The 14,135-nt window shown below is 34.5% G+C and overlaps 1 protein-coding gene across 6 annotated transcripts in view; it reads right to left on the reverse strand.

The window, feature by feature from the left end:
- The window catches only part of YTHDC1 (YTH domain containing 1), a 36,283-nt gene that overhangs the window by 13,588 nt on the left and 8,560 nt on the right, over positions 1–14,135 (reverse strand). For 4 of the 6 annotated variants that reach the window (XM_034671730.1, XM_034671729.1, XM_011237491.3 and 1 more), the window contains exons 2-9: positions 12,227–12,328; positions 11,530–11,858; positions 10,978–11,410; positions 6,210–6,299; positions 5,689–5,742; positions 5,040–5,134; positions 3,229–3,337; positions 3,029–3,146 (exon numbers count right to left, since the gene is read on the reverse strand). In XM_034671730.1, coding sequence (XP_034527621.1) covers positions 3,029–3,146; positions 3,229–3,337; positions 5,040–5,134; positions 5,689–5,742; positions 6,210–6,299; positions 10,978–11,410; positions 11,530–11,858; positions 12,227–12,328 — 1,330 coding nt within the window. The remainder of the gene's footprint in view (positions 1–3,028; positions 3,147–3,228; positions 3,338–5,039; positions 5,135–5,688; positions 5,743–6,209; positions 6,300–10,977; positions 11,411–11,529; positions 11,859–12,226; positions 12,329–14,135) is intronic. The other 2 variants (XM_034671731.1, XM_011237492.3) reach the window with 1 other exon arrangement.

The raw sequence follows: 14,135 nt of genomic DNA on the forward strand, positions 1-14,135 counted from the left end.
CTTAAGTATTATACAAGTACTCTTGAACATAAGTGATGAGCATTTTCAAAATTAAAGTTATATAAAAAAACTAAAGCTATAATTAGTGTTTTTCCAGAGGGCACCTAAGTGGCACAGTCAGTTAAGTATCTTACTTTGGCTCAGGATCCTGGGATCAAGTCTGGCCTCTGGTTCCCTGCTCTTAAGCAGGGAATCCGCTTCCCCCCCCCGCCCCTCCCCCTGCTTACGTGTGCGTGCTTCCTCTCTGAAATAAATAATCTTAAAAAAAAAAAAAAAGAATATTCATTCAGAGCACAGGGGTGGCACAGTCAGTTAAGCACCCAACTCTCAGTTTCGGCTCAGGTCTTGACCTCAGAGTCGTGGATCAAGCCCCATGTCGGCCTCTGTGCTCAGCGCAGAGCCTACTTGAGATTCTCTCTTCCCTTCTCCCTCTGTCCCCTAACTCTTGTGCTCTCTGAAATAATCAATCATAAAAAAGAAAAAGAAAAAAAAAAAAAGAATATTCTTTCCAGGTACACCTAAAACTTAAATACAATAAAGAAACTTTACTACCCAAAATTTCATACAAAATGTTAGTAGGATCGACTTCTGGGTTTGCACCTCTTCTGTTGGTGTATGCATTTCAAACTAGTAAACAGCCAATAAGTCAATGAAAAGGAATAGAAAGACAATAATATATGAACAAATTAAGCTCACCTCCTGAAATAAATTTCCTTATCAAGAATTTGGAAATGAAGGTTAACAGAATAACATTCAAAACAAAATTTGCTGCAACAAGTCTAAAACTGGGTAATTATTTTGTCTCCTAATCCTAGGACAACATCATCTCCAAATATTTTCCAGTAACACCAATGTTTCGAAATCATAAAACCACAGACTAACAAACTTCTTGGGCCTTTACAATTATAGTCATCCAAATAAATAAATATGTCAGTTTATCTCTGCCAAGAAATAGTAAGCACCCTGTTTACCCTATAAAGCGCCACCGCATTTTTTAATTTTATGATTTTAATTTGATTATAATTTAAGTGTAATTTAATTACAACCTTAATTTCTAAACCATGAATTTATATTTAAAAACCCTGGGTGCAGTGGAGAGGGGGATATCACCTATAGTCTCACTATCCTAACACTGCATTCCAACATTATAATTATGTAATTTTTTTGTTAAGTTTTTCCACGTTGTTACATGGATAGTTACTTCCGCATACTACATTTAAGTAACAAACCACAATTTATATAGGAATGTAGATTGTTTCTAATTATTCCCTATAGAAAGTAATGATGGGATGAGAAATAATGATATTATTTTCATGCAGACAGCTTTTTGCTACAGTATCAACAATCAACCTAATGCACTCTTTTTAACTATATTGTTGCCCATGTATCTTCATTAGTCCTTCACTGTCCCATAAGTACAAGTTTAACTCCTTAGGCTGGCCCATATTACTGTTCACCTTTGTCTTTTGTTCTTTTTATCATCTGCTTCACAAAAAAAGGTGGCTCCCTATCCCACTCACATACCCCCCACCCTTCCACCTCCTCAGCCCAATGGTCTGTGTTTCCATGCTCTTCTTTGAGCTAGTTTGCCTTCCAGAATATGAATAGTAGTTTTCATTCTTATTATTCTTATCCAATTCCTCCATCTCCATCAAAATCCAACACCTACGCTAACTTTAACTTAAAAGAAATACATATGGTCTGTTGCAGGTAATTTTTTTTTACTGAAATTAATTTTATAGGCAATAGATGTGCGCATGTCATATAAAGTTCACTCAACTCAGCATGGGGGTGGCACAGACAGTTAAGCACCCGTTCTATGTTAAAATAACTTTTTATGTTAAAATAACTTTCTATGTCTAGGATGTAACCACTTGTGCCCAAGGTGCCAATATCAGCAAACTGAAGCTTAGATTTAACTTCTGTATCCCTGTAAGTGCCAGTCCCCAAACACCAACCCACCCCAGTATGGGCTTTCTCATCCCAAACAAGGTTGACAACCTAGCCCTATCCAGCCAAACATTTTCTATCTGTCTCTTCCTTATTCTTTATTCTTTATCCTATAAGAGCTTTCTGCCTTCTGCCGCATTCTGCAGTTCTCCACAGGACACTAACCATTTCATGAAGTGTTAAATGAAGTTTATATCACTTAAATTAACTTCTTTAATAATTTTTTTAACAATGCACAATCATTCAGTAAGAATGTAAAAATAGTGGTAATAACTCAGTGCTCAAAATGAGTCTATTTTTCTAATAAACATATTTAAATCTCAACTACATCAGTTTCAAAACATCATAATGCCAATTAAACATGATTTGCTAACTTCCTTAAGAAACAGTAGTTGTTGGGGCGCCTGGGTGGCACAGCGGTTAAGCGTCTGCCTTCAGCTCAGGGCGTGATCCCAGCGTTATGGGTTCGAGCCCCCACATCAGGCTCCTCCACTGTGAGCCTGCTTCTTCCTCTCCCACTCCCCCTGCTTGTGTTCCCTCTCTCGCTGGCTGTCTCTATCTCTGTCGAATAAATAAATAAAATCTTTAAAAAAANAAAAAAAAAAAAAAAAAAAAAAAAGAAACAGTAGTTGTTCACAATTGAATTAGTCACCTCCAAAACGTCAGCCAAGTTAAAGAGTGACTATTAATTTCCTACTCCAGTTACTAAATAACATATTAAATCACTAAAATCATATAGATCTATCCAGGTAACATTTCAGGCAACTGTCTAATTCATGACAAACTTACCAATGTATTACTAATATAGAGAACAAATGAAATACATTAAGCTCCTGACTAAATAAACCTTTGCCCTTTACATCCTGTATTTATGACGACAGCGAACAAGACAAGCAAAACATGTTGACGTATTTTTACTTTAACACTGCTAAATTTTTTGCATCCATATCAGCTTAGGAATGAAACCAAAAAAAAAGAGAGAATAATAATTAAAAGAATTTTAACATTACTCCCAGCTGGTAGGTAGTCCATTTAAAACAAAGACAAACTTCATTATCTCCACTAATGTATAATTTACCTGCAAATCCAGTCAATTTTAAAAACTCCTCCCAACATTTTAGCATTCATTCCTGCTGGCAGCACCCAATGTATAGGAGATCCTCCATGATGTGATTCTGAAGAAAGTCTTGCAAATCCTAAGGGAATGAAATCACAATATAAAATATAGATGCTAATATAAATGATGTTTTTATATATCCAAATTATTTTTACTCTTACCTTGAAATTTTCCACTCTCTCTGACAGAAAATATTAATATAACACTCCTTGCAGATCTGAATGCAGCATTTAATTTCTTCTCATTTACAGGCAGCGTGGACCAAACACCCTACAGAAATAACATGAAGATCACAGACAGAGATTAATGCACATCTTTCATCTCTGCAATTGTATTTGCAAAAGACCAAGGCTACTGATACTGTTGTACTTTAAATTCAAAGTAAGCTATAATGAAGAAAGTTCTTATTTAACAACTGACAAAGTAACGTACTAATTTATTAAAAACTCAGGAAAAATATGGAGAAAATTGCCAACCTTAACAAAATCATTAAAGCAACTAGAAAACACCTTGGGGTGGGGAGGGTGTCAAATCTTATAAGCTAGAATTCTACACAACAGAAAAAATCACCTAAAATTATTTTAATATCACAACCATTTACTGTGGTAAAAACATGTTGTTTAAAGGTGAATCACAATATGTACACTTTTCTCCTCAAAAAAGTGCCTAACCAAAATAATTAAATAATTATTAGTTAATCCATCATCAAAGAATTTGTCCAATTCCTAGCATTTCTCATTTTTTCTATGTAAGTTCAAATTTGTATGCATTAATAGTTTGACTAAAGAGCCCTGTTGTACATAGAGCCAGAACAAAGTTACTAATTTCTAAAGCATTTTAATCTATTACTTGTTCCTGAAAAGATTAGAAGAAATAGCATGGTAAAGTAAGGCAGAAGCTCTAATTCAGTTCAATCTGCTCATACAAACTAGATCTTATTCATTAATAAGTGCTTAATTACTTCTCCCTAAATTCACTCTAGTGGAAGAACAGAATAAACTTCCACTACATAGCTATTTGGTATATAGCCTCCATTTATAAAGTTTGATGGGTAATCAATCATTAATGTGAGAAATATTAAGCTATTAACATTGACAAAAATATGGTTAGAAAAATTAACTTTCTAGGGGCACCTGGGTGGCACAGCAGTTAAGCATCTGCCTTCGGCTCAGGGCGTGATCCCGGCGTTACGGGATCGAGCCCCACATCAGGCTCCTCCGCTATGAGCCTGCTTCTTCCTCTCCCACTCCCCCTGCTTGTGTTCCCTCTCTCGCTGGCTGTCTCTATCTCCGTCGAATAAATAAAATAAAATCTTTAAAAAAAAAAAAGAAAAATTAACTTTCTAAAAATCAGTAGAAGCCGTAATGACTCATTTTAAACTAAGAAAAATTTTATAATGGTGTTAACAGATGTATTTTTGTAGCAAAAACATAAACAGAAAATTAGTATCTTACAACATCCTACAGCAACTGGACATATCATTTTTGTAAAGCCTTGGGTGAGCCTTTAAGCTAACTCTTTCCCTTTTCTTCTAAATTCAAGTGATGTTACTTCTAAAAATAAAAGAAACTCTCTGTAAAAGAATGATTTCTTCTCAAGATCTCAAGGTGTAAAACCAGCATGAATATAAAACAAAAAAAAAGGTTAATTACAGAAACATTTAAAGAAGTGTTAGTACAGTAAGTTAGCAACTGAATATATAGCAACACAAAAATCAAAAGAAACACTCTTTTACGGTACAAAGTATAAAAATACATATTCTTCAATATCAAATATTTTGACTTCTAAAATCATCTTTAAAAGACTCAAACTCAAATTACTATTAGGTTGCCTACCCAGCCACAAAGCAGACCCTAAAATGGCAACTGGGCTATGGATCTTTAAAGCTTTAATGAAAATCAAGATACTCAAGTCCACCTTTCCATTTAAATTTTCACGATTGGGATAGTTTCAACAGAACTGATGCTAATACCTTAGCTTTGGCAAGAGACACATTCTCATGGTTGTTACTCTTTATGAGAAAAAATCTTGCATCCTGTAGGACATATTTGAGTTTACTGGTTTGATCTGAAAAAAAAAATCCAAACTGATTAGCCAGAGGCCATTATCACAGAGGTGTAAGCTGTACTGAAATTAGCCCTCCACAACCCAGCTACACTTTTAAAATTCATCATCACCCATTCAACCTGGAAAGCTAAGCCACAACACATAATAGAGCAAAGCTAAGAAAAAGCACCAGCATTCTGCAAGAAGTTAAACCTAATCTAGTGATGTTCCGATATATCAGATTCATACTTAAATATGAAAATAGCTTTTACCAGATAATTTCATAGATTTCTTTTACCAGATTATTCTTTTAAACAGATTAGGCTATTAAATATATATATACCATCCACTGTGTCCAAAACTATAAAATATCCCGAGATGTTTGCTATTGTTCTAAAAGATATGCAATAAGAAGTAAATGCGGAGCTGTCCCTTTTAAGACTACATTATTCATTTATTTCTTTAATATATCAGAACATTACTACATTAAAACCAACCATTAATGGAGAACTAATAAGGCAAAATAATGACTTTATGCAGCATGCAATGAAAACAATTTCAAATTTAAATGATACCTTTTCGGACAGCACGAACGGAAGATGATAATTTCTCATGCTTCTTTTCTGAACCTGTATTTAGCCAAAGTACATTTGTTCAGATTGAGCTTTAATAGAGATAAGACAAAATTTCTACAGTCTTGTCACATAAAGTTCTCATTCAAGACAAATTATTCTTCCTGGCGCACCCACACACACAAAAAAAATACTTCTCGATGTGTACGAGTGTTTCGTTTTTTGGGTTGTTTGGATTTTTTAAAAATATGTATATTTGAACAGTTTCCCACTCAGAAAACTAGTCACTGAATCATCATCTTCCAAGGAAAAAAAAGTGAAATTCCACTTAAGCAGTAACAGAACAGGATTAAAATAATAAGAAAAAGCTTAGTTTCCTCCAGAATTATTACACTGAACATGCCAAAAATCAATACTAATGAACATCAACAAGTTCACACTAAACTACAGCCTCCACACTTTCTACAGCAAATTACATCAGAATCAGTCAGATACGATCACAAATAAAAGTAAAATGAGGATACCTGCATAGGACTCTGATGCAGAGCTTCCACTTCTATCAAAAACAATTGGAGAGATTCCTCTAGCTCTCTTCCTTTCCTTCTTTTTCTCATCTAAAAAAAATTCAAACAAGATTTTTAAAAACGTTACAATATAGGTACAGGTACTCGAACAAGAATATATCATGTGCCTGGTTTTTGCACAATCCCTAAGTGCTAGTCATTGCTAATCTCTCCCCTGATCCCTCAATTTCCTCAAAAGGTGTTCCATTTCAAAGACACTGTTCAAAAAACAGAAACATGTTGCTTCTCCCACCAACTTCAATCAAATTAAAAACACATGGCCATAACTGAGAATTACTTATCCTATACATAAAGGTAGTCTTGAATAAAGTTTTCCAAGAGAGAGAAAAATCTGCAAGGCAAACACAACTTTTATTTCAGTCAAAAATACTGTGTTTCTTTCTATGTATGACATACCACTGTTCTAAGTCCTCTCTCTAAAAAGTATACTATCATTCTTAATTACTATCATTCTTCATTACAGTTCCAACTCTGATTTTTAGATGTCTTGACAAACCCCAGAACCCAAAGCTTTTCAACTGTAAAAAAAAAAAAAAAAATACCCTATAATAAGTTAGTGATTCCTTTTCTGGTTGCCACTACTTGCTTTTGTGTCTTCAATTCCATTCTTCATGACCATTTCCCTCTTAGATTACTACTGTTCTTTTCAAATTCAATTTAAAATTTATTCCTAAAATGTTACCAATAGCTTATGTATTTCTACTAAAAAAATCTTTGGTGGACAGAAGAGGTTTGCATTACCTGTTATTTAAGAATAATTTCAAGCTTAATTTGGAAGTTTGTAAGCATATAAACAAACAACTAAAATGGAATTAGGCTCTCCTGTCTCTTTTTATTGGTATTTTAATTATACCATTGTAAATTCTTTTACTTTTCAGCTAGAAGGAGGAATAAATATGAAAAGAAAATGCACACATTTATTTTTATCAATATAGCAGAAAAGCTGAAAAAATGATCCTGCATACAATTTTCTATTATAGGACTATAAACAGCTACCAGTTTAAAAAGATTTAGCTAAATTATCTCCCTAATCCTAACAAGCTCATAAAATACTTAGACACATTAATCTCATTTATAGAAAAGAGGAGTGGTTTAGGCAACTTGGCCAGGGTCCCACAGTTCCTGGATGGCAGAACCTAGTTTCAAATGCAAGTCATGAAAGTACAAGCCCTGAGCTCTCTTCTTATTAAGCAAACAGAAAAGATATTTTATTATTATTCCTAAATGGGGAGTCCAGGTCTAACTAGTTTGAAGATGGAAAATTCCAAGGACACTCTATGTTCCCTTTATTTTAGTTTAAGCATCTTTCCCTTTATTATATACTGCTGTCTCTCCAAATAGACATAACAAGCAGCTTGTAAGTGATGCTGATTTTCCTAACACAGAATTGAAAGAGAAAAGCAGGGAAGCATATATCGGCACAATTACAAAGCCAAGCCCTTTTAAAGCTAGCAACCATGATATCTCAAATAACCAGCTACGTATTTATTTCAAGGCTCACTTGCTTTGAATAATACCTGAACTTTCAAAGTTTTTTAAAGATTTTATTTATTTACTTAAGACAGCAAGAGCGAGAGAGATCACAGAGGGAGAGAAAGAAACAGACTCCCTGCTAAGCAAGGAGCCCAACAGGGGGCTCAATCCCAGGACCCCAGATCATTACTTGAGCCGAAGGCAGACGCTTGACCAACTGAGCCACCAGGTACCTCTGAACTTTCAAAAGCTTTAAGAACCCTTTTCCTCAGGGTGAACTATAAGACTTCAAGTGAATAGACTGAAGCCTTTCAGTATAAAATGACTGAAAAACCTCACCCAAAGAGATGAGAAACAGGAGGTTTTGTCAAGTCCTAAATCTCGTTTTGTTCACTGACTACACATTCCTATATAGTGCCTAGCACTGAGTAGAAACCCAATTCAGTCAATCAATGAATATGACATTTACAAAGATTAGAAGTAAAACCCTGTTAAATTTTTAATTTAAAAATTTTAGCATGTTTATCATCTTTTCTCTTTGAACATGGAGGAATCAAAGCATTATGAATTGATCACTAATAATATACCTTTTGTTGATAATTAAAAAGTGTTTTATAGTTTAAAGTACTAAAAGGATCTCACTAACATGATACAGAAAAAAAAAGAAGCCAAGTTAAGATCCTGCCCAACTTTTTTTTTTTAAGAGAAAACTTCCTCAACTTTTAAAATAAATACCACTAGAAATCTCCAAGGATTTTTCATGTTTTTTTAATAAATAACTCCCACTGCTCTTAAGTTTATGATCTCCTCTCCCAACTATTATTCTCAGGTCAAAAGAACAATGAGAGTCATCTAACATATAAACTTTTAGTGACCACCAAAGTGTGCCATTTTTATAAATAAGTTACTAAAAATTCTGAGGAAAAAAAATAAGGTAAAATAAACTAGAAGCAAGAAAATTCATAACACAGAAAATAAACCGTGATCCCTTGTGTTTAAAAATTGACATCTCCTGGGGCGACTGGGTGGCTCAGTGGGTTAAGCATCCAACTCTTGATTTCGGCTCAGGTCATGATCTCACAGTCATGAGATCTAGCCCTGCATCAGGCTCCACGCTCAGCAGGGAGTCTGTGGTAGATTCTCCCTCTACCCCCCCCACCCCTGCACGTGCTTGCGCTCTCAAAATAAACAAATCCTAAATATATATATATATATAGAGAGAGAGAGAGAGAGAGAGAGAGGGAGGGAGGGAGCCATCTCTTAATTAAGGAGTTCCAAATCCACCCCTATTTTCCTTTTACACATTTTTATGAAAAACTACTCCATGATTAAAAATAATAACTTCCTGCACACTAAACACATTCTCTAAAACATGTTCCACATAAGGGATTTCCAAGGAAAATCCAGTTTCCTTTAATAAGCAAATAAGAATTCCAGATATCTCTTTTAAAACAATAAATTCTTCAATAAACAGTTCTGATATCAAGGTTCATGATACTGGCTACCATGTAATCTGAAACGTCTTATCCACAAAAATATGAAGTATTATCAAGTACCTTGCTACAGTATCAGCATCATTTAGGAGCTTGTTAAAAATGCAGATTGTTTTAAGTCCTATCCATTTAAATTAGTCTCCCTTGTTTGACTTAAATAAGAAATATTGTTTCTAAAATAGATAGCAAAAAGAAGATTCCTACAATAAACTATCCCCTACCCCATGGATGTTTCACACACTCATCACAGTAAGTGAACATTCATTCATATTGTCAATGCACTTTTTATTCTCTATCCATTACTATAAATCATAAAAGATATATAATCCCATCAGTTTGCAAAAAGTATGATGGGAAAGTACAGTTAAAGATTCCACAATGTTTGGGACACCAGGCTAGCTCAGTCGGTTAAGTCTCTGCCTTCAGCTCACGTCATGATCCCAGGGTCCTGGTTTTGAGCCCCCCTGCTCAGGGGGAGTCTGCTTCTCCCCTCTCCCTCTGCCCCCACCCCCTGCGTGTGCTCTCTCTTGATTACTCTCTCTCAAATAAAATCTTAAAAAAAAAAGAATCCACAAAGTTTTATATCAAACTCAACTTACTCATCTACTCAGTTTCTCTTTAACCCCCTTTAAAAGCCTCTCTAAACTACCAAACCTAGAACTCCAGTGTGCAAAAGGTTGAAAGCGCTTCAGTTACCAATCTCTAAAAAATAGAAAATAGCTGGCCATTTGCTCTGTGACTTATACAATTTTGAGAATATGATTTACTAACAATGTACTATTAAAATGATATTACCAACAATGTACTATAAAAATGATAAAATTTTATAATAATAAAGGTGTAATGATCCTATATAACAAGACAATAGAATTTTTCTTGTTAAAAATACATAGCAGATCTGGCTGCATCCAGACATAAGACACCCATGACAGTATGCATAACCATCATAAAATGGCAATGGATCTTTTAAGTACTCTGATCTCTCCTTCTCGTACACTCTGAATTTCCCTCAAGAGAGGGTTCCCCCCTCCTTAGCCTAGTGACTGCAACTACCTACTATTCCTATATTTACATCTCGTAGATCAGATAAGGATAAAGTGGTAGGATATGTAGTACTGAAGGAATAACCCAAGACAGCTTTTATAACTTATCTCCCCACAAGAATCTTAAACTCTTATTTTCTACCTCTTGTACTTTTTACACCCAGCCTTTGGGAGATCCTGCCCAAGTGAGTCAACCCAAAAGTATAGAATTGGAAAAACTGTGTGCACTCCCAAGAGAAAAAGTTAAGATTTCTCTTACCATATGATAGAAATCTACAGTCTACAGGCATTTAAAATAGAAATACGGTAATACGTAGTAGACAGGTTCTATACCAATATACTTTAAGTACATCAGACATCAGTATTTAAACAAGCTGTTGACTAGTACGAAAATCTAAGAATTTATAACATTAAAACCTGAAATACATTGCCATATAGAGAAATGATCAGACTCGTATTCATTTAGAATACAATCAATCTGAAGCTGGGAAACACACTTCCTAAGATACATAAATCTCATTCAAATGTATTTATATTACTCAAAATAATATAATTATGAAAAAAAAAATCCCAAGACAATCTTAACATCCCACATCTAAAAATATTTTATAATTCAATTTAAGCATGTTCAGAAATAAAATCAGGCCTTTTTTTTTTTTTTTTTTAAAGACAAACTTATATAAATACAAACAGTAGTACCTGATCCATCTGTGCCTGAACCAGATCTGACAGATCCATCTGTGAAAGAAACGGATTCAGAATCAGAGTCGCTAGCTTCACTTCGAGTATCATAATCATTTCCCTCTTCCTTCTGGTCTCTCTCATCCTGTTCATATTCTTCTTCTTCCTCCTCCTCTTCTTCCTCCTCCTCCTCCTCCTCCTCCTCCTCTTCCTCCTCCTCCTCTTCTCCATCTTCATCCACTTCTTCATCTTCCTCTGCATCTTCTTCTACCTCTTCATCTTCCTCCACATCCTCCACCCCTTCCTCCTCATTCTCAGTATTGTTGCCTTGCTCATCGGAAGAACCACTGCTGCCAGTCTCATGGTCAGAGCCATATTCTTCAGAGTTCACTTCTTCCTTAGAAGATTGGCTGGATCTGCTTGCACGTCTATCCACTTCAAGCCCAATTCTCTGATGTTTAAAGAAAAAGGGAATCAGCAGTCATATAACAGACAAGGTCAGAGTGAATAAATAGCTCTAAAGCCTCAAAAAGAACTGCTTTGTTTTACATCTGCAATAACATTTACTACCTCAGAACCATCTGGTGTAGGGGATTTGGTCCTCCTTTCAGGATCCCTTTTCCGGAGACAAGTTTTTTCAGGTTGACTCTTATAAGGTTCTCTAGAAGCACTGCTTGACAAACGAATCTTCCGATCAGCTTCCAGACGCTTGGTTCTTTCAGATCTTTGATATTCCTCATTTTTATACTCTGCAACTGACTTTCCTTTAGTACTAACTATTCTTTTGTTATTGCTAACAGATGAACTCAGTGGCTTAGAAATCAACTGTCTTGAATGAACAGAAGGCTTCTGGCGCTTAATGTCAGTAGATTCCATTCGGTCACTTTTTCTTTTTGATCCTTAAAAATACAATTTAAAGAAATATAAATGTATTTTAGGCATTCCATTTGTTTCACCAAAGACTAACAGATAATATGTATCAAAGAGGAAAAAAAAGCTCATTTCTTTAAAATGTCTTCTGAAATGTTAATAATAAAAAAACAAAGCTTGCAAATACCAGAATAAATTCATGTATGAGACATTTCACACATCTGGGGAAAAAAAAAAAAGATCACTTTTTTCATATAGAATTGGGTACCGCAGTTTGTTATGACTGTACCTTTGGTGTTAACAGACTCAAGGAATAAGAACAAAAACAAACCGCTTTCTTAATAAATTAAATCTCTATTTACACTTATTTTAACAAAAGTTTAAAAACATTACATACCCTTTTTCTCGTTTTTATCTTGTTCACTCTCTGGATTATACAGTTCATCATCCTGTTCTGGTACTTCAGTCAAAATATCATCTAGAACATTAAGTTCTCCATCTGAAAGCAAGAAAATTAAAAACAGGGAAAAATCATTATCACTAAGCACTTATCTTTGACTACTACATTGGGTCTACATAAATATATAAAGATAACCCTCAAAGACCTTTTATTTCAGGATCAAGACACGAGATTAATTCTATAAAACCATACAAAGTGAAAGCCATGTTACAGACTTCTGGTCTACAAAACCAGTAGTATATACCCACCCCATAGGGTATGAAAGGATATACTGGAGTACAAAAAAAAAAAAAAAAGGTAAGAATTTCTATATCTGTATCTCATCTTCTAATTTCTAATTTTTCTACCTGCTTTAAAATGTGCACAAAAAATTACAGAAATGCATATGTGTAACATAAACACACACACACGAAGGACCGTGTACTCCTCGTGATACTTACTACCAAGAAAAAAATAATTTTACAGTGGAAAAACATGATTCCAATTTAACCACAGTGAGTCAAATCAATGTCAAAGACCACTTGGCATGAGGCACAACAATTCTGTGATATTCCTATGCAAAACACAAACTCTGAACCTGTATGTGAGAAAACATCAAATAAACCAAAATGAAGGGTCATGAACTACAAGCAGTAAGAAATTACTCCAGATTAGAGAATAAAGACATAACTGAAAAAGGCACATAACTGGGAAGCTAGTGAAATTATAATAAGGTCTGTAGGTTATAGTAAATATTGCTGTTAATTTCCTGAATTTTGATAGTACTATCATTAAGTAAAAGTCCTAATTCTTAAGAAAGACATACTTCAGTATTTAGGGACAAAGACATATCATGTCTGCAACTGACAAACGGTTCAGGAAAAAAAGTGTGTCTGCATACACATTATGTCCACAGAGAAAATTAGGAAGAATGAATTCAAGAACAACAATGTGGTAAAATGTTAACATTTGTGGAATGTGGTTGAAAGGTAAAAAAAAAAAAAAAAAAAGAAAAAGAAAAGAAAAAGAAAAAATTGTACTATTCTTATAACTATTCTGTCCAAAAAATATCAAAATAACATTAAAAGTAGGAAAAAAAAAGTACTTTTGTACTACACAATCAAAAATATTTCAGGCTGCTGGTATAAACTATGAAACACGTTAACTCATTCAGACAAGAGAACTGTTGGCTGTGATTGACATACTGAATGATCGCAAAAACCTGTAACAGTTTTCTCACTGCATCCCTACCCCCGCCTATATCCAAAAGGACAAAATAAATCCTAGAAATACATACAAATATTCACTACTTTAAACTGATTTTTTTTTTATATGGGTGCCTGGGTGGCTCAGTCAGTTAAGCATCTGCCTTTGGCTCAGGTCATGATCCCAGGGTCCTGGGACAGAGCTCCATGTCAGGCTCCCTGCTCAGCAGGGAGTCTGCTTCTCCCCTCTCCCTCTGCCCCTGATCATGGTCTCTTGCTCACTCTCTCTCGAATAAATAAAATATTTTTTAAAAATTAAAAAAAGATTTCTTAAAAATAATACACAAAGCTAATGATAAATGCTTTGAACACTAAGTATTCTGATACCAAAAAAATCTTTCCAAATTTAAGTGCGGTAAAGGGAAATACAAAGTCACAAACTTTGAGGAGACAGGACAATTTTATTTATGGCTCCAGCCAAAAAGCAAAGCCCATTCAAAATTATAGCAAGGGTTATTAACCTGACCTGAGGTCTATGAACAGGATAAATGAGACTAAAATATCTCCAAAGGGGGACAGAAATCAGTAACTGAAGAGAACTAAAATACTTAATGTAGTTGTAAGAAAGATTACATAGGATACAGAAAAAGTAACATCTTAGG

Source organism: Ailuropoda melanoleuca, chromosome 11, assembly GCF_002007445.2.
Source record: "Ailuropoda melanoleuca isolate Jingjing chromosome 11, ASM200744v2, whole genome shotgun sequence".
NCBI classification, from domain to species: domain Eukaryota; kingdom Metazoa; phylum Chordata; class Mammalia; order Carnivora; family Ursidae; genus Ailuropoda; species Ailuropoda melanoleuca.